General features: G+C 41.5%; 1 protein-coding gene across 1 annotated transcript; it reads left to right on the top strand.

Annotated features, from left to right (window-relative positions):
• LOC124040083 (MBT domain-containing protein 1-like) lies at positions 1–19,841 on the top strand. The gene is made up of 17 exons (XM_046356878.1): positions 1–486; positions 1,483–1,684; positions 1,999–2,132; positions 3,935–4,055; positions 4,221–4,303; positions 4,457–4,574; positions 4,784–4,918; positions 5,056–5,144; positions 7,298–7,523; positions 7,640–7,695; positions 7,815–7,919; positions 8,889–9,036; positions 9,255–9,337; positions 12,318–12,552; positions 13,584–13,655; positions 14,358–14,522; positions 15,022–19,841. Exons 1-17 carry the CDS (start codon positions 466–468, stop codon positions 15,138–15,140), a joined length of 2,112 nt encoding a protein of 703 aa, XP_046212834.1. The 5' UTR covers positions 1–465; the 3' UTR covers positions 15,141–19,841.
• Positions 19,842–20,820: the final 979 nt, after the last annotated feature.

Genomic DNA, 20,820 nt, shown 5'->3' with positions numbered 1-20,820 from the left:
TATGGAAATGCAAATGTACGCCTCTGTAATATTGTGCTTCTGATGTTTATGTTGTGAGAAAGAATTAAGAGTTAAGGGTTTTCTGATTTTATTTCAAAGTACACTACAAAGTCATTTTAAATTGAATCTTGAATCGGAACCTTTTGCCAGTTTACTTTGATCCTTTTACTTTTACGATCAAAGATTGTGGTAATTTAACTGGAAGGAGGGTAAATCATTTACATGACAATAGGGATGGTCTGTTTTGTTTTCTACAACTCTCGTTCAACTCTGACCAATCACAGCAAAGTGGGTTAAACTCGCGCGTGCGCTTTCGATACATTGTGTTTTTGTTGATATCCTGATATTTTCAGGCTCCGAGTTTAGCTTTCTGAAGCTAATAAACCTCCCCTTTTTTGGGGGGTTTTACTATTATAGCCAATTTAGACAATAATAAAATACCATAGCTAGCTTTATGAAGGGCTGATGGAGAACACAAGGAATTTGGTGAGTTAATTTATCCGATATGGTCCGTCCGCTTTCGACTTGTTGTGTAGCTAGCTACGTTAGCTAACGTCTTTAGCTAGCTAGCGCCCCCCCCCCTTCGTTGTTATCAGATTGTAGTAAGAACAGCTGATTGAATCACCAAACATGCAAGATAATATCCAATAGCCCTGATTTGGAAAGTGAATATATGGATGCTTTATTCGTTTTTTTACACGATAAAGGTCTACTCGTTTATTGAAATAATTTATTGCAAGCGGTCTTAAACTAGCCAACGTTAGCTAGCTAAGTCTGGCTAGCTAACTAACGCTATGGTAGAACTGGATTAACAGATATGCTAAGGCCTCAGCTCTCACATTCATTCTACACAAGTCGGTTAGTTACTTAGCCAGCTAAGTGTACTAACTAGAACATTATAAATAGCTAGCCAGTAACGTAGTGCGAAACAGAGCATGGGGAAATCATTTACAGTAACGTTACTGTCATATGCAGAAGAGGAAGTGTTAAATTAAATCAAACTCTGAGACGGCTTTGTAGTTGTATAGGAAGGTAATTGCTATTATGTATGCTAACTATGTGGCTAAGACTCAGTCATTGCTCAGTAAAATGTTATCTCATGCTATTAACGTTAGCTCCATTGGTATGGATGTTGTTTCTCATCTCATTGATGCCGGTAGCCATGTACATATGCATAGCCATGTAACTATCTGTATCTGTCACATATCAGTGCGACTGTTGAATCACATTGTTTACCATACCCAGTTTCAAAGTATACCAGTTTTCAAGACAATATTCTATTCTGACTATGCCACAATAAAACATGTGGTTACGAAAGTTGCAATGACTTACTTTTTGAAAGAAAAACCAAAGTCATGATAATGAATGATAGATCTCTTAGTCTAGCTCTCCACAAAAATCTAGCACAACATTATAGACTCACTCACACACCCTCTCACTGTACAGTTGGTGTCATTCACTCCCTCTCTCTGCTCCTTCCAGGCTGAGCGCACCCCGCGTTCGGAGCGTAAGCGCCAGGACTCGTTCGGTATGTTTGACGGGTACGACAGCTGCAGTGAGGAGAGCACCAGTAGCTCCAGCTCGGAGGACAGTGAGGACGAGGTGCCCTCCATCCCTGCCAGCCTGCCCATCATCAAGAACAATGGACAGGTTTACACCTATCCCGACGGCAAGGCTGGCATGGGTCAGTACGGACAAATATTGATATAGAATCTGAAGATATAGATCGAAATTGGTCAGGAATATCTATGGGTCAGTCAGTGTCACTGGGGTGATCGAACAAAGCAGGTTTGGGATTGGTGGATGGGGCTTGTGGAAGAGATTGTGAATTAAATGGCTGCCTGTATTTGAGGTTAGACTATAGAGTGTGTATTGGCATGGATCCCGGCCTGCAACTGAGAAGAACTGATAAAATAATACATTACTTTGAATTAATTGGAATTTCCTGCTGGGTAATGAGTTTCCTGGGAATGTTTATGTGTTGACTCTGTTCCCCAGCCACCTGTGAGATGTGTGGGATGGTTGGAGTGAGAGACGCCTTCTACTCCAAAACTAAACGCTTCTGCAGCGTCTCCTGCTCTAGAAGTTATTCCTCCAACTCTAAAAAAGCCAGTATAATGGCTAGACTCCAGGTAACCATGATATGCCCAACTATGCTCTGCATTTTGTTTTAGCCAAATGGTAGAATGAGAATATTTTCTTATACAGTGGGGCAAAAAAGTATTTAGACAGCCACCAATTGTGCAAGTTCTCCCACTTAAAAAGATGAGGCCTGTAATTTTCATCATAGGTACACTTCAACAATGACAGACAAAATGAGAAAAAAAATCAAGAAAATCACATTGTAGGATTTTTTAATGATTTTATTTGCAAATTATGGTGGAAAGTAAGTATTTGGTCACCTACAAACAAGCAACATTTCTGGCTCTCACAGACCTGTAACTTCTTCTTTAAGAGGCTCCTCTGTCCTCCACTCGTTACCTGTATTAGTTAATGGCACCTGTTTGAACTTGTTATCAGTATAAAAGACACCTGTCCACAACCTCAAACAGTCACACTCCAAACTCCACTATGGCCACGACCAAAGAGCTGTCAAAGGACACCAGAAACAAAATTGTAGACCTGCACCAGACTGGGAAGACTGAATCTGCAATAGGTAAGCAGCTTGGTTTGAAGAAATCAACTGTGGGAGCAATAATTAAGAAATGGAAGACATACAAGACAACTGATAATCTCCCTCGATCTGGGGCTCCACGCAAGATCTCACCCCATGGGGTCAAAATGATCACAAGAACGGTGAGCAAAAATCCCAGAACCACACGGGGGGACCTAGTGAATGACCTGCAGAGAGCTGGGACCAAAGTAACAAAGCTTACCATCAGTAACACACTATGCCGTCAGGGACTCAAATCCTGCAGTGCCAGACGTGTCCCCCTGCTTAAGCCAGTACATGTCCAGGCCCGTCTGAAGTTTGCTAGAGAGCATTTGGATGACCATAGAAGAAGATTGGGAGAATGTCAGATGAAACCAAAGTAGAACTTTTTGGTAAAAACTCAACTTGTCGTGTTTGGAGGACAAAGAATGCTGAGTTGCATCCAAAGAACACCATACCTACTGTGAAGCATGGGGGTAGAAACATCCTACTGTGAAGCATGGGGGTGGAAACATCATGCTTTGGGGCTGTTTTTCTGCAAAGGGACCAGGACGACTGATCCGTGTAAAGGAAAGAATGAATGGGGCCATGTATCGTGAGATTTTGAGTGAAAACCTCCTTCCATCAGCAAGGGCATTGAAGATGAAACGTGGCTGGGTCTTTCAGCATGACAATGATCCCAAACACACCGCCCAGGCAACGAAGGAGTGGCTTCGTAAGAAGCATTTCAAGGTCCTGGAGTGGCCTAGCCAGTCTCCAGATCTCAACCCCATAGAAAATCTTTGGAGGGAGTTGAAAGTCTGTGTTGCCCAGCAACAGCCCCAAAACATCACTGCTCTAGAGGAGATCTGCATGGAGGAATGGGCCAAAATACCAGCAACGGTGTGTGAAAACCTTGTGAAGACTTACAGAAAACGTTTGACCTCTGTTATATACCCTTTTTTGGTAATGACAAAGTATTGAGATAAACTTTTGGTATTGACCAAATACTTATTTTCCACCATAATTTGCAAATAAATTCATTAAAAATCCTACAATGTGATTTTTCTGGGTTTTATTTCTTCTCATTTTGTCTGTCATATTTGAAGTGTACCTATGATGAAAATTACAGGCCTCTCTCATCTTTTTAAGTGGGAGAACTTGCACAATTGGTGGCTGACTAAATACTTTTTTGCCCCACTGTATTTCCTTTGGAAATGCAAGAAAGCATCAGTAAAATTTGTGAACATATTTACCTATTTTCATTCTTTATTGTAATTGTTATGTGCTTTTTACTCGAAGGGTAAACCACCTACGAAAAAGGCCAAGGTGTTACAGAAACAGCCTCTCATGGCGAAGTTGGCAGCTTACGCCCAGTACCAAGCAAGTCAACAACAACAAAACCTGGCTAAATCAAAAGCAGGTGAGTCCCACAGTAGACCAAACATACAGTCTCTCATATTGTTGTAATGGAGAAGAATGACCTTGAATGGAAAGTTATTTCAGTCAAAAGAATACACGTTCTCTGTATTTTCTTGACCCAGTATAGTGAACATGTGATGTTGACCTTGTTCCTTCTCCCCTACAGTAGTTCCTGTTGAATGCTTTGACTGGGGAAGATACATCTGTAGCAATAACCTGGTTGGAGCACCAGTCAGCTGCTTCAAGCACGTACGTTTAAACAATAGCCAGACATTCAAATGGTCTATTACAGATGCTAAGGTTATACATCTGTAAATCGACACTTGTTTTGATCAAAACAATTGTCCCTTGTGGGAAATAATATGAAGTCGTGTTAAATTGAAATATTTCTCTGTGACTTAGGTCCCTATGGGTATGTGCTGGGGAGACCTAGCTGAAGGAGTGAGGGTGGAGGTGCTCAACTCCGATACTAACCTCTCTACTAAAGTCTACTGGATAGCAGGGATCGTCAAACTTGCAGGTAAGAATACATCTAAACACATGGAGGATTTTATACAAATTGTACCTGGGGTACAATAGAAGTATTACGCGGCTTTTTGTCACTATGATCAGACTATACTTGTATAAGGTATTCCTCTTAGAAGAATGCACGGTAATGAGGTTGTCGCAATGTCACGTGAAACATTCTGTTTTATCTGTTGTCTCTCTCTGTTTTGTTCTCTTCCCAAGGGTTCAAGGCTCTGCTGCGGTACGAGGGTTTTGACAACGACACCATCAGGGACTTCTGGTGTAACCTCTGCGTTCCAGAGATCCACCCCGTGGGGTGGTGCGCCTCCAGTGGGAAACCCCTCGTACCTCCCAAATGTAAACATCACTCTAATAAGGATCATAGTAATACGCTTTGAACTTGCCTTTGATCAAATAGTCACACATTCACTAACAGAAGATGAAAAACCAGGTCGATAGACTGATGGCGGATATGTTTTTGTGTTCTCTCTCAGCGATACAGAATAAGTACTCTAACTGGAAAGCTTTTCTTGTGAAGCGACTCACTGGAGCCAAGACGCTGCCACCAGACTTTGCTGCTAAGGTAAGATCTCATAATTACGAGCCGCAGAGGCAAGGATGATAGCCTAATCACACCAGTATTTCTACTTGCCCATCATCATCATCTGCACATCTATCACTCCAGTGTTAATTTGCTAAATTGTAATTACTTCGATACTATGGTGTATTTATTGCCTTACATCCTTACTCCATTTGCACACACTGTATGTAGATTTTTCTATTGTTATTGACTGTACTTTTGTTTATCCCATGTGTAACTCTGTTGTTTTTTTGTTGCACTGCTTTGCTTTATCTTGGCCAGGTCGCAGTTGTAAATGAGAACTTGTTCTCAACTGACCTACCTGGTTAAATAAAGGTTAAATAAAAAAATAGAGCTCTAAAAGCTCCCACTCTAAACCAGGGATTGAAACCGGTTCAGGGAACAGAACCAAAAACTGGAAAATAATGTACATTTTTCAAGGAACAGAAACAGAACAGGGAATGAAAGTGACCTCTACTGCTCCGGTACAAAACCGTTATTTTTAAAAAGCACGAAACCGGTTTATAATGTTCTTCTTTTACATAGTGCTTTCGGGAAGACCCCTTGACTTTTATTCAGACCCCTTGGCTTTTTACACATTTTGTTAGGTTACAACCTTATTCTAAAATTGATTGTTGTTTTTTTCCCTCATCAATCTACACACAATACCTCATTATGTCAAAGCAAAAAAGGTTTCAGAAATTGTTGCTAATATAAGAAATTAAATAATGAAATATCACATTTACGTAAGTATTCAGACCCTTTACTCAGTACTTTGTTGAAGCACATTGGCAGCGATTACAGCCTCGTCTTCTTGAGTATGACACTACGAGCTTGGCACACCTGTATTTGGGGGGTTTCTTTAGGTGCCTTTTGGCAAACTCTAAGCGGGCTGTCATGTGCCTTTTACTGAGGAGTGGCTTCCGTCTGGTCACGACCATAAAGGCCTGATTGGTGGAGTGCTGCAGAGATGGTTGTCCTTTCTCCACAGAGAAACTCTAGAGCTCTGTCAGAGTGACCATCAAGTTCTTGGTCACCTCCCTGACCAAGGCCCTCCTCCCCCAATTGCTCAGTTTGGCTGGGCAGCCAGCTCGAGGAAGAGTCTTGGTGGTTCCAAACTTCTTTCATTTAAGACTGATGGAGGCCACTGTGTTCTTGGGGACATTTAATGATGCAGAATTATTTTGGTACCCTTCCCCAGACCTGTGCCTCGACACAATCCTGTCTCGGAGCTCTACAAACAATTCCTTCCACCTCATGGCTTGGTTTTTGCTCTGACGTGCACTGTCAACTGTGGGACCTTATATAGCCAGGTGTGTGCCTTTCCAAATCATGTCCAATCAATCAAGTTGTAGAAACATCTCAAGGATGATCAATGGAAACAGGATGCACCTGGGCTCAATTTCGAATCTCATAAGTAAAGCGTCTGAATACTTCCTTTTTTTTTTGTAATAAATTAGCAAAAATGTCTAAACCTGTTTTCACGTTGTCATTATGGGTTATTGTGTGTAGATTGCTGAGGATTTTTATTTAGTCAATTTTAGAACAATGGAATTTTTAGAACAATTAATAATTTCAGAAGGCACTGTATTTTCAGTCCCACAAAAAAATGAAGAAATAAGAGCTTATGCAAGGCCTACTGACATACCAAGTGTGATTCACAAGATAAGGGGACAAAAATGTTTATTAGAGAAGAACAGACAAACTTTTTCCATGCTAGTTAAGGATAGTATCGTTATCACATTTCACATTGGATTTATTAGCTACAAAAAGGCAATACGTGTTTTTAGTTCTGGTGCCGCCGTCCAGTGTTATACCTACTCCGTTCAAAGTTCCTCCATAGAAGCCGCTCTTCCGTAGATGGGCTATATTCTGTGGTCCTAATTCAGGTAATGCATGTCATAACAAGATTCCCAGCGCTTCAAGCCTCCTCCTCCGCTCTCTCCCCAACCGCACAATTTCAGTCGTATCTCATACCCTACACTTGTCTGTCCATTACGTATGTGAACAACTAGCTTGCCCGCTCCATAGCAAGCTACACTATCCGCATTGAGGGGACAAAAATGTGTGGTTTTGTTCAGAATGAAATAGTTAAAGAAATAATTTTGTTTCCAGTCCCTGCTCTAAACACCTTTCATTCCCCCCTCTCTAACCAGGTCCATGAGAACATGCAGTTCCCTTTTAAGAAGCTGATGCGAGTGGAGGTGGTGGATAAGTCGCACCTGTGCCGAACTCGGGTGGCTCTGGTGGAGCAGGTGATCGGGGGAAGGCTGAGGCTCGTCTACGAGGAGAGCTCCGACGACTTCTGGTGTCATATGTACTCCCCGCTCATACACGCCATCGGATGGTCACGGAGCATCGGACACCGCTTCAAACGATCCGGTCAGTCAAGTTAGTTGGTTTGGGTAGTTTAAGTTGTTAGTGAGTTAGGCCTAGTTAGTTAGTTGGTTACTCCAATGTGTTTGTTTTCTGGCTCTGACGGCAATGATTGTTTTCAGATGTGTCAAAGAAAATCGATGGTCAGGTGGACGCCCCCGCCCCGCTGTTTGCCAAGGTAATGTAATACGCCAAGTGGAGTTACAGTGGCCCAAGTCTTTGTTCCTCTGTGGTTTCTATTGACATTTTCCTATGTATGGATCCGGAATGAAGAATGTGTCTGTGATGTCTCCTCAGGTGAAGGATGTGGATCAGAGTGGTGAATGGTTCAAGGACGGGATGAAACTAGAGGCCATTGACCCTCTAAACCTCTCAGCTATATGTGTAGCCACTGTAAGAAAGGTAACTGTCTCACCCCTCAGCTATATGTGTAGCCACTGTAAGAAAGGTAACTGTCTCACCCCTCAGCTATATGTGTAGCCACTGTAAGAAAGGTAACTCTCACCCCACAGCTATATGTGTAGCCACTGTAAGAAAGGTAACTGTCTCACCCCTCAGCTATATGTGTAGCCACTGTAAGAAAGGTAACTGTCTCACCCCTCAGCTATATGTGTAGCCACTGTAAGAAAGGTAACTGTCTCACCCCTCAGCTATATATGTAGCCACTGTAAGAAAGGTAACTGTCTCACCCCTCAGCTATATGTGTAGCCACTGTAAGAAAGGTAACTGTCTCACCCCTCAGCTATATGTGTAGCCACTGTAAGAAAGGTAACTGTCTCACCCCTCAGCTATATGTGTAGCCATTGTAAGAAAGGTAACTGTCTCACCCCTCAGCTATATGTGTAGCCACTGTAAGAAAGGTAACTGTCTCACCCCTCAGCTATATGTGTAGCCACTGTAAGAAAGGTAACTGTCTCACCCCTCAGCTATATATGTAGCCACTGTAAGAAAGGTAACTGTCTCACCCCTCAGCTATATGTGTAGCCACTGTAAGAAAGGTAACTGTCTCACCCCTCAGCTATATGTGTAGCCACTGTAAGCAAGGTAACCGTCTCACCCCTCAGCTATATGTGTAGCCACTGTAAGAAAGGTAACCGTCTCACCCCTCAGCTATATGTGTAGCCACTGTAAGAAAGTTATGGCAACAGTTTGGATTGTTACCAATGGAAAACTTTCATAAAGGGCAAATTCAAGGGGCATTTAGCCCAATCATACTTCTCCACTGTTGGTACCCCTGGATTGGGGATTCCATGTTATTTTCAGTCCCCTGTAACCTGTTTCCAGTGTTGAGTTGTATACGTCTGGATGTTTGCTGTCTGTTTCAGGTGTTCCGTTGTATACATCTTGTCTTGATGTTTAATTGTGTCTCAGGTGTTGGCAGACGGGTACCTCATGATCGCCATCGACGGGTCGGAGGCAGCTGATGGCTCAGACTGGTTTTGCTACCACTCCACTTCTCCCTCCATCTTCCCTGCTGGCTTCTGTGGAATCAACAACATTGAACTCACGCCCCCTAGAGGTACATTTCTATAGCCCCTTTTCCTTTCACAGACTACAACATTACTTCACTCCGATTTTTACTTTTTTTCATTCAACCATTGTTTATTTAATTAAGGATAGTCTCAATTATATAACTATTGGGACAAAGAGACACTAAGGTAGTTTTCCTTCCTCTTTCCTTCTCTCTGGTCGGGGGTTATATGTTAACCCAGCCTTACCACTGACTTTGCCCCACAGGGTACACTAAACTGCCATTTAAATGGTTTGACTACCTCAGAGAAACGAGTTCAATAGCCGCTCCTGTGAAGCTCTTTAACAAGGTAGGACTGATTCCTGACATCGTGGATTTGTTGTTTTGTTGTTTCGCCCGGTCCTGTAGTTCTGTGTAATGACAAAGCGATGACAACATGCGTTTTGTTCTTCTATGATCACATGAAATATACAAATAAAAAAAATATGTTGATAGGTTTCGGTTGCATACATTGGGTATTATAAGTATCCACCCCCCCTTGGATTTTCTTCCACGTTTTGTTGCATTACAAAGTGGGATTGAATTATGTCATTTGTGATCTTCACAAAATACTCCATAATGTCAAAGTGAAAAGAACATTCTACACATTTTCACAAATTAATTAAAACAAAATTACTCAAATATAGTCGTTTCGTAAGTATTCACCCCATTGTTTAGGCAAGCCTAAATTAGTTCAGGAGTAAAACTTGGTTAAACAAATCACATAAGTTAGATGGACTCACTTTGTGTGAAATAATAGGCATGACATTATTTCAACTACAAAGACCAGGGAGCTTTTCGAAAGTTTCAAAGAAGGGCAGTGATTGGTTGATGGGTAACAATAGCAAATCGGACATCAAATGTCACTTTAAGCATGGTCAAGTTAATAATTATGCTGTGGATGATGTATTAAACCACTCAGACACATCAAAGACACAGTTGTTCTTCTGAACTGAGGTGCAGGACAGGAAGGAAACTGCTCAGGGATGTTACCATGAGGCCATTGGTGATATTAAAACGGCTACAGAGTTCAATGGCTGCGATATGAGGAAACTGATGAGGATCAAAAACATTGTTGTGACGCCACAATAATGACCAAAAAGACAAGAAGTATGAAAAAAATATATACTGAATATGCATCCTGCATGCAACAGGGCACTAAAGCAATATTGCAGAAAAACAAAACGGCAAAGGAATACACTTTTTGGCTGAAATGGTGGTGGCTGCATCATGGTATGGGTATGCTTGATATCAGCAAAGACTGTTTCAGGATAAAAATAAACATGATGTAGCTAAGCACAGCTAAAATCCTAGAGGAAACCTGCTTCAGTCTGCTTTACACCAGACACAGTATGAGGAATTCCCATTTCAGCAGGACAATAACCTAAAACACAAGTCCAAATCTACACTGGAGTTGCTTACCATGACGACAGCGAATGTTCCTGAGGAGGAGCCAAGTTACAGTTGTGACTTAAATCTGCTTGAGAATCTATGGCGAGACTTAAAATCACTGTCTAGTCATGAGTCCCAACACCTTGACAGAGCTTGGAAGAATTTTGAAAAGAATAATAAGCAAGTATTAAACTATCCAGGTGTGGAAATCTCATAGGGGGATTTCCACCTGAGTTAAGCGAGCGTAAATGGAATGTTAATCCCTTCATGCACTTTTCTCTCCACGTATTCTGACCTTGAACTTAGGCATGAGGATAGCGTGCTGTTCACCAGCTATTGGTTTGGGGTGGAGATCAGATAAATTAAGGTGTGGCGGAGGTGTCTACAGTATTCTGACCTTGACTTCATTTCCCAATATTTCCACCACCTTTATGCACGAGGAAACCCTGAATAAGGTGTAGCGAACCTGCCGGTTCCAAGTGAGAAAAAACATCTACTTAATTTTCCTCCGAAAGAAGTAATACCTTTCTCTATACACTGTAATGTACAACTTGATAAGAGCTATTGATAAGAGCTAGGTTAAATGAGTAATCAGTTTGGATAAGGGAATTGTAAAAAAATAAAAAATTAAATTGACTTTATGATCGCTGGAGACACGTGAAACCAGTCATATGGCAGCAAACTGAAGCATATCAACATATCTTTCCCGCTGTAAAGTTGATGAAATACTGTGCCATTATGTAGAATTTAAATTGTACAGCCTTTTAACTGGCATCCAGGGATGTGCACTCTCGAATGTCTTAATGACAGGCTACCCCGACTTTCTCTGTTTCCTGTTTCTATCATGTTAAATATTAGTCACTATTAGTAGGCCTAATAACCACATATATTCAACTGCCAATTTACTGTTGGTTCCCTTCAGTTAGTCTACGTTATCATTTCATTTAATTAGATTGTTTCGTTTACTTTCATTTGCTTCCTCTGTAAACATTGTCACGGCTGTGTGATTTTATTGCTGAGGATCATTAGTAACAGTTGATAATATAAGAAAAAAAGACACGTAGGCTAATTAAATCAGAGCACAGGCCAAGCCGTAACAGTGTGGCATAATACTTGGCTGTGTCATCACACAGTTCCATGGTTAGTGCAGGCAATAAACGAGGAGGCATTAAACGAGGAGGGTATAGCCTAACATTATACACTATTCTCCCTATTATAATCCCTATTATCATTTGACGTAGACTAATCTTCCAACATTACCACGAGTTGAAGAACTCAATGCGGCAATTTTCTGTATGTATCTAACCTCATTTTTTTCTTCTTTCGTGTGTAAAGTCTCTCCAAACCAGATTCATAAATACTTTCCTAAACTTTAAATAATCTAAAATGACCTTAAAAATGAAACGTAGATGAATATGCATATATTTAGATGGCTTTCTTTCATTGATCCCTAATATTCTGAACCTGTTTTCTCGTTTTCTCTGTATATTCTAGTCTGTCGACAAAAGGTACAATGTATTTAAAGGGATGTCTTAAGATAAATGTACTGAAAACTCCACGAGGAAATCTGTTGGCCAGCAAGTGGGAGGGTTTTCAACGGTTGTATGAAGTTTATTCAGAGCGTGCAAGGTAGCCACACCTGCAGAGCATGTTACGTGACTGAATAAAGTAAGTCTGAATACCAAATACTGAGAAGTCCGTAGGAAAGGCATAAATTCCCAGTTCTTTGTAACACAATAAAATGTGAAGGAATCCAAGGGGGGTACTTACAATACCCACTGTAAATCTTTGTTGTAAGAAAGTGCTTCAAAATTGTAATGGAAAAAACACTGGATTGAGCATTTTAACCTAAGAATATCTCTCCTCCTTGCCTCCGCTATCTTGTTGCCCCTGCCCAGGATGTTCCAAACCATGGGTTCCGCCAGGGCATGAAGCTGGAGGCCGTGGACCTGATGGATCCCAGGCTGGTGTGTGTTGCCACAGTGACTCGGATCGTCCACCGCCTGTTGCGCATCCACTTTGACGGCTGGGAGGATGAGTACGACCAATGGGTGGACTGCCAATCACCTGACCTCTACCCCGTGGGCTGGTGTCAGCTGACCGGCTACCAGCTACAGCCCCCCGCCGCACAGAGTGAGATCAAGCACTATAGTTCGACCCAAATATAACACACTAACATGCTCAGACATAAACCAACCTCTACCCTTAGGTTCTCGTTGATGGATTGGATTAGGTTCCAGTGATATGTTGCCAATTACTCGATAACATTCCATTGGAGTCCCAAATTGGGTTTAGTATTTTTGCCATTTAATAACTCAGAAGTTCTCTGTCACCGCCCTATTTCGTTGATGAACCACTGTTGGCCGACTGGTGAAATATCATACTGGCTGAAATATGTCCGCTTGTTTGTCCTTTTCTCTCCCCTTCCACTTGGCTATCAGGGGGAATTTGGGAGGGTTGTGGCTGTTTTTACTCTATGCTAACCGACTTATTGTGGTGACTTTGTCACGGGGAATAAATATGATTCGCCGCTGAACAAACAAATGAGCAAGTAGAGGAGATTCAACACTATGCGTAGCGGAGTGGTTGATCAATTTCCGGCAAATTTGACTCGTAAGCCCAATGTGCTCCCGCTTTTTAAGTTTTAACATCATGGAACCATGTTGTAAATGTCTATTTCAGACCCAGTGTAGCTGCTGTTTTGTTAACAGCGAGTAGACTAGCACATGTTGAACCTCTGCCAGTGCCACACAGCTAGTTTGGAGATGTAACCTACACATGATAGTCAGCAATTAAATGTATAAAAGCCAAGTGTTTTTTTTAATTGTGAACTTTATGTTGAGTAAATATGGTAGGCTGCTAGCGTTGTGATGACTGGTTTGATTTACCAATGAAGCCAGAGAGTAGGTTTGTCTGTTTCATGCTGCTATTTGGACGTACGTGTTTAATATTTTTGCGTTAGTGAGACATAGAATTAGTATATTATTGGTCCATGGTACCTTTCATTTTCTTTCTCAGGAAACCTGAAAGAGCTTGGTGGGGAAATATCAGGATACCGGTTACCGGTTTTACACCCTAGTCCCAAACTAACAGGCAGAAATGTACCTTTGTGTCAGTAAAACAATAGACAACTGTTTATTTACTGCTAATTTATGTAATTTCAGTGGCCAGAGAAATCCCACCTGCTGTACCTAAGCAGAAGAAGAAAGCCCAACAGTACAAAGGCCAAAAGAAAAGTGAGTTATCACTTCTTTCCTCTTTTCCTCCTTCTGTTGGTCCACACTCTGGTGGGGTCAATCTATCTACCCTTTCTCTTATTGGTTAGTTTTTTTCTTTCTTGTCTGTTCCTTGGGTTCTGATTGGTTGGCATGAGTCACATTAAAGGAAACTGGCACTCGGGGTAAAAGCCAAAGATGTGGGGAACGTGCTTGTAACACCAGGTGTGACGGTCCAAACACAGCTTGTTTTACACCTCAGGGAGTGGTTTAACGGGGATATGTGCAGACACGGTCACACACACCACCAACTCTAGCTGATTTACTTGAGTCTGGCTTACCTGATAGTTTACCTGGGGTGTATTCAGATTATATAAGGTTCTAGAATGTTTCATAATGTAACAGAGATCATTCTTGGAACCGTTTGAAAGGTTTTGTAACAAAATAATTCATTGGGGCCTGGTGATTCGTGTTTTGAAATATTATATGAAAGGACTTGGAATATGTACATGTTATGTAATCTCATTAAAGCATGGAGTTGTCTAGGCCTTTGCCTAATACACACAATATTATCTATGATGAATAAATTAATGCATTTACTAGATTTTTCAAAATACATATAAAGCAACACTGTACAACCAAACATTCAAATCTATACTGTTGGGAGCGCTAGCATCCTGAAAACACCCCTGGTAGCTTACCTGAGTCTGACTTGGTGTCTAGAGCGGAAGATTCCGGTTGGTCGACGGCCCTTCAGTCAGGCAGGCAGGAGGAGGAGCCTATCAGGGGAGGAGGAAGAGCAGAGTCCGCCCCCTTACTCCAGCCAGGGCCCCACTATGGTCCCCCGGCCCCGCACCCACCACCACCACCACCACACCCACAAACCAGGTAACACACTAACAATGAATAACAACTAAGACCTACACACAGACAGAGGGCGGTAACAGGGGCCAGTCCTCATCCACTCTAGGTCCTGACCTTCATGTGTGATCGCTGAGTGTAGGATGCACCTGCAAGAATGAAAAATCTATTTGAGCTATTTCTGTGTCATGTTATTGAAGTGGAAGTGTTAATGTGAAAAATGTAATTTTCTCCTCCCACCTCATGATGCGTATTAGGTGAGCAAAAGTGGTAATATGATTTACTGTGTACGTCTGTTCGTATTACTGGAACTGCAGGCTCAAATGGAAGGCTAGGTATTAAGTCAGCTGTTCCTGTGTTGCAAAAGGTTTTGTGAATAAAAATAGTTTTGCTTTTGTGTTCTCTTGGAGTTGAAAAATGAATGCCTTGTCTTGGTATGCTGGAAAGATTTTTGCCTATCATTTTGAGATTCATCAAACCCTCAATTTGGCTAACACGCTCTCCCCCTCTCTCTCCTGCTCTCCAGAGTCTCTGTTGCGTCTGAAGGAGGAGCCGGCTGAGGTGGATGAGTTCACCTTCTCCCAGGGCATCTCAGATCAGGAGAGCAACGGCTCGGGCAGCTACTACATCAAACAGGAGCCATGATCATCCGGGGGACAAGGGCCTCGGGCTAGGCCTGGGAGGCCAGGGGGAACCTCTTACACCCCCCCTCCCCCCAACTAGGATAAGACATCTTTAAACAAAGATGAGAACAACAGGGCAGGGAGCATGGAGTGCTCTAAAAAAAAAACATATCCAGAGATGCCAGTTTCTTACAACCCAATCAGGAGAGAATGCTACTGGGGTACAAAACACTGAGTGACTTCACGCCGTGAAACCCCAACCTTCACCCACAAATTAAGCTACTTGGGGCTCCCCAAAACCACCCAGGGGCGAGTACCCTTCTGAGCAGCTACAGCCTCAAACCCTGGCGCTCTGATAGATAGTCACTCATTCACTGAGACAGACATACCATATGAACAAGGCTAACGGGTAACTGGACACTTCCCAAAGCCACTGGCCCAGAAGAGGCCTCTTATGATACCTGGACAATCTGATTTAAAATCCCAATTCCCTGGATGATTGGATACGACTGTGGCTCTCTCTCTCTTCCTCCATAAATGCATCTATCTAGGGGGCATTGGAGCTCTGGATGCCCAGAAACAGAAGCCTCTCATTTGGGTAGTCTCTCTCCCCCACCCTGCTAGGCAGGATCTCTGACTCAAAACTTGGGGCCCAAACACACAGTCACCTGGACTAACTGTGACAGATATTTCTGAGCCAGGCCTTGGTTTATTTCTTTCAGGTAAGAAGGCTAGCCGCACGTGGCGGGATTTAATTTCACTCGGTCTTGAGAGGGAGGGAACAAGTTGTATAAAGCAGGATGATTATTATTATTTTCCAAACATTTTGCCAGGTGGACTTGCTTTTTATTTGTTCATAGTACTTGAAGTTTTCAGTTGATATTTGTAAAGTTTCTGTTTTTTGTTTGTTTTTGCCCTTTAAATTGGGGGGTTGTTGTTATTTTGACTTCAACGCTGATTTGTTATCAACCTCTCTTTTGGGGGGGGGGGGAGATACCGTCGGGAGTGGTGTAGATATTATGAGGATACATATTCATAGATGTGACTGTTCAATATAGAACTATATAGATATTAAGAATTGTGATTTGACGAGAGTGGGTTTTGAATAGATGTTGTATAAATCCGAAACCTTGCTGGTGTGATAGGACTGACACTCTCAAACCTAGATGGTGTTTGTGTCTTAATAGGGTAACTTGCGTACTACTTAGTATTGGCTATCCATACTAGGTAGTGCTAATGTGTCTATTGGGATACACTAGATAAACACTGTCACAGATTGCACTACAGGAACAAACAACCAGTCTCTTTGGGTTGTTGGAACCACCCTTTACCATGTCAGCAGCTTTAGAATAGAAGGACCGGACTTAGCTAACGTTTGCATCTGTTTTCTTCAAGTACAGGATACAACTCCAGAAACAAAGCTAAACCATGATATACTCTTTATTTTACTCTACCATATTGTCATAACCTATTTTCCGCGAAGAAAACAAGTGTAAACTTAGTAAGTCTGGCCCTAAAAGACAGAAATGATTTTAGTAATCAAGCAAAGTTTAATCCTAAAATGACGTTGTAAAGCAGGCAGAAAAACAATGTAGGCTACATTTCATGGATGACTTCCGAGATATGCAAAACCGGTCATTTTATTTCACTGGTGTTTTTCCTCTTGTGTATGGGTAGTTCTTTATTTCAGAGCCATATTGATGCGTACTGGTTAAGTATTCAACCGAGCCACTGGATAACACCTTTATTGTTCGTGTTAATGTCTTTTATTAAACGCGGCTTTGTTGATAGTCTGTACGTACATAAAACCAATGGGATCAGATTGGAGTAGGCTATAGCAGGAGAACCTTTCCCATTGGCTTCTTTATTCACCAATTAGAGGTCATACATTTTTATAAGATTCCTGATTGGTTGGAGGAGATCCTCCTGAATTCCTGAATATGCTTGTGTGTTGTAGCTGGTACTGACTGAGTGGTGACGCATCTGTATCTAGACTTAATTTCTATCTTTGTACTACCTCCTGGTGAGCTTGGCAGTCAAATAGAGGCAGGGTTGGGGCTCATTGTGAATTCCTAATGGGGTCTCAAATTTGAAATGCAGGTTTGGGCAACTTGATATACCATATGCAAATAAAATAATTATATCCTCATGTTTGACTTTAAGACTAGACCGCAAACACCGATATTTCTAACATAGCACATTTGAGGTAGTCCTCGAAATGGAATAATATGCAATAATGTTTTCTGTATTATTTTGCTATGTCACATCCATGAACTATAACACCCTAAAGTGATATTAAGATACATAAAATATATTATACTTACATCAGTTTACCTAAATTCTATTGCATAACTGTGACAACTGTGAGCTATGGTCTATAATCAGAATAGAATAGTTAGGTTTGTTAGAACCACACGCTATATACACTGAGTGTACAAAACCTTAAGGACACCGTCCTAATACTGAGTTGTTGCCCCTCCACCCCCACAAACCAGTGTGCCTGGTACCTACTACCATACTCCGTTCAAAGGCACTTAAATCTTCTGTCTTGCCCATTCACCCTCTGAATGGCACACATACACAATCCATGTCTCAAAGCTTAAAAATCCATCTTTAACCTGTCTGCTCCCCTTCATCTACATTGATTTGAAGTGGATTTAACAAGTGACATCAATAAGGGATCATAGCGTTCACCAGGTCAGTCTGTCATAGAAAGAGCAGGTGTCCGTAATGCTTTGTACACTCCGTGTCCAAATAGACTAGTACAGAAAAATGGGTCTAGCTCAGTGATCGTCGCAGTTGTGAAATTAGCTATAATCTCTCTATACCAGTAAGGTTGACGATTAACTTCTCAGGAAATGTTTGCTTTTTCTTGTCTTCAAGGGTCAAGCAAAGCACATTACGGTTAAAATCAAACAGAACGACATTGCGTAAAGTTACTTAGAGAAAGGTCTTAATGGAACAACTTGCTCACAAATAGTTTCTTCTTGTCCATGTCTGAATGTTGATTTCTCCCGTCTTTGATATGGTTTCTTGTGTTCAGTGATTTACTGTTCAGTTGGTTGGTAAGGTATTTTATATAAACCATTCATGTCCTAATGTTCTAACAGTAACAATTAAGATCCCTTGGATGAGCTTTCAGTTTGACGCCGTGCTTTGTGTAGATAGGTATGTGTTACCCTCGTTGTTTCCATGTGGTGTTCTTTTTCCAAGGGATGTATAGTTTCATAGTTTCTGCCAATATGCATTTCCTCTCTGTTGATTTATGATTGAATTGTTCATCATATTAATTAAGGTTATATACAATGTCCAGCAGAGCAATAAAATGTCGTGTCTCGTTATACCCTTATGTGTAAAAGGTTTGGAGTTCAGGATTTGCTTTTTTGTTTGTGATTCACTTTATGAAATTCGATCTGGCGCAGACTTTGACTAACTAGATGAGAACTAAGATGGCATTAAAGGATGATGGTCATCTTAACCAATTAACTGACCAAATTGTATTATCACCGTAAGGAAAATGACACTGCTGTTTATAGACTAACTTTGCTGCTACTTTCCAAATAACCCAAATGATTCCTAACGCACAATCAAACACCGCAAACCTTTTCTGCATTTTGAAGGTTTCTACTTTTTCAGTGATTCTATGCCTCTTTCTTTATTTTTAGAAATGTATGTAAGAATATCCCAATATCACCTAGAAGCCCAATCCAAAGTCAACACCTTGCCTCTCCATCTAGTCACTTCTGAATCCTTCTTAGATATCTGAAAGAACAGGTTGTGTATAAGCAATATGACATTATAAGCTCACATCTATCCGGTCTGTTCAGATGTACAAGGGGCAATTCAGGAAGTGTGTAGATCTGAGGGGCTGATTTGGGAGTGGGTGCACTGATCAATCAAGTTAGAGTGCATGCAGAATAGTGAGGTTTTTCTGTGGTCCTGTACTGAGCTTTTTGTTTGTTGTTGCTGTTATGGTCTTTGGTCTTGCTACCGCCCACTAAATTGACCTCTAGCACCTAACCCAAAGTATCTCCTACAGATTTGATAGGTATGAGAAACATGGTAATACCTCCATTTTGCCCTTTTGGTAAGCTTGGTGGAATTTGAGCCATATTGCTTACACCTAGTCAAATCTTTTCAGACTCAAACATGGTTTCTCGTGGTGGTAGGGGCTAGGGAGTCAATCTAGAATGTGGTGTCTGTTCATTGAATACTAACACGGGTCTCTTTTTGTATGTGACAAACCCTCTATATTCAGCCATTATATCATGGTGCTACATATATTTGATAACGTGATTATTAGTTATTCTATTGGGGAAATAATTCTCAATTGTAATTATGAATGGAGGGGCTTAAGTTGCGTTTTTGATTTATTTTGGATACAAATAACAATGGTTTGTTAAGATTGTTGAAATTATTAACACTGGCCCTTGTAATACATATTAAGTTGCAGTGTAGGGTTTGTACATGTTTTGATAGTGTCTATAAAAATGAGGTTTCCTTTCATCATTATGGTAATTTTGTGCTGTGATCAAAGTTTGATAGACAATTCCTTGAATTTGTAAATATATCAAATGTTTGGGGACAATATTGGTTGTGTTTATTTGTTTCTTTGTTTACAATCATTGCAAATGGTTTCCGCATGGCTGTGAAAAGGTCTATCTGTTAGTGATTTTTGTAAGAACTAACTTTTTACACTGAATAAAATGATACTTATAAATTACTATATTTGTTGATGCAGATTTTTTCCAATCTTTGTAGTTAAGATTTCCCTTCACTGCAAATAAGGGGCCTTGTTCGGACCATGAAAAACAGCCATACAACATTATTTCTCCACCAAACTTTACAGTTGGCACTATGCATTGGGGCAGGGAGCATTCTCCTGGCGTCCGCCAAACCCAGATTCATCTGTTAGACTGCCAGATGGTGAAGCGGGATTAATCACGGCAGAGAACGCGTTTCCACTGCTCCAGAGTCGGTGAGCTTTACACCACTTCAGCCCACGCTTCGCATTGCGCATGGTGATCTTAGGCTTGTGTGCGGCTGCTAACGATTGTAACTCCGATGTCACTTCCCCATGCAGTGGACCCAGTGCGTCTCCAGAGTCCTGCAATGAAACTGACTACAGAGATCCGCCAGCCTCAGGTGCTTCCAGTGCTCCACACCACATGCACGTCTGATAGACATCTTGGGTCAAATCTTCCCCAGAGACACAGGTACCATTTTAAGCATACAGTATGTGTGTGATACCTCCTTTGAGCCTTTGTCATCCCAGGTCCCAAAATGCTTGTCCACCATTAGGTTGACCGTTTACTCACCTGAGCAAGGCAGCAGATCCACAGTTAATCCCAACCTAGGTTTAATGCGCCGGCTAATCCCTCTTAATATTGGCAGTGACCTGGCCAGGCCTTTTAATGTTTGAACTGTCAATGTGGCCAGCAGGACTGAGGACCACAGGACGGTAATGAACCCTATCAACCTATTGTAGGCCATGTCAGATCAAGAGCAGTTCATTGGGTGGCTGTTGAAAGAAAAGGGTTTTCATGATGTGAGGTAGATTAAATAAAATCCCTGCTTTCCACAAAACACAGTTGGAAGTTTCCCTGAATCACGAAGGAATGAGCAAGAAATCCAGAATCCTCCATCCAGGATTTCTGGAAAAGCTGGGAATTTCAGTAAGGTTATCAGATTTTGTCAACCCC

This window comes from Oncorhynchus gorbuscha, linkage group LG07 (genome assembly GCF_021184085.1).
Source record: "Oncorhynchus gorbuscha isolate QuinsamMale2020 ecotype Even-year linkage group LG07, OgorEven_v1.0, whole genome shotgun sequence".
Lineage (NCBI taxonomy): Eukaryota > Metazoa > Chordata > Actinopteri > Salmoniformes > Salmonidae > Oncorhynchus > Oncorhynchus gorbuscha.
Note: the sequence above shows the minus strand (reverse complement) of the source record. Positions and strands in the feature narration are given on the sequence as shown.

Bases quoted from the DNA above. Each gene is read 5' to 3' on its own strand.
- LOC124040083 (XM_046356878.1), top strand. From the start codon at position 466: ATGGAGAACACAAGGAATTTG. The intron at 7,696-7,814 runs GTAATGTAATAC...ATGTCTCCTCAG, and splicing joins CCGCCCCGCTGTTTGCCAAG to GTGAAGGATGTGGATCAGAG. The intron at 7,920-8,888 runs GTAACTGTCTCA...ATTGTGTCTCAG, and splicing joins GTGTAGCCACTGTAAGAAAG to GTGTTGGCAGACGGGTACCT.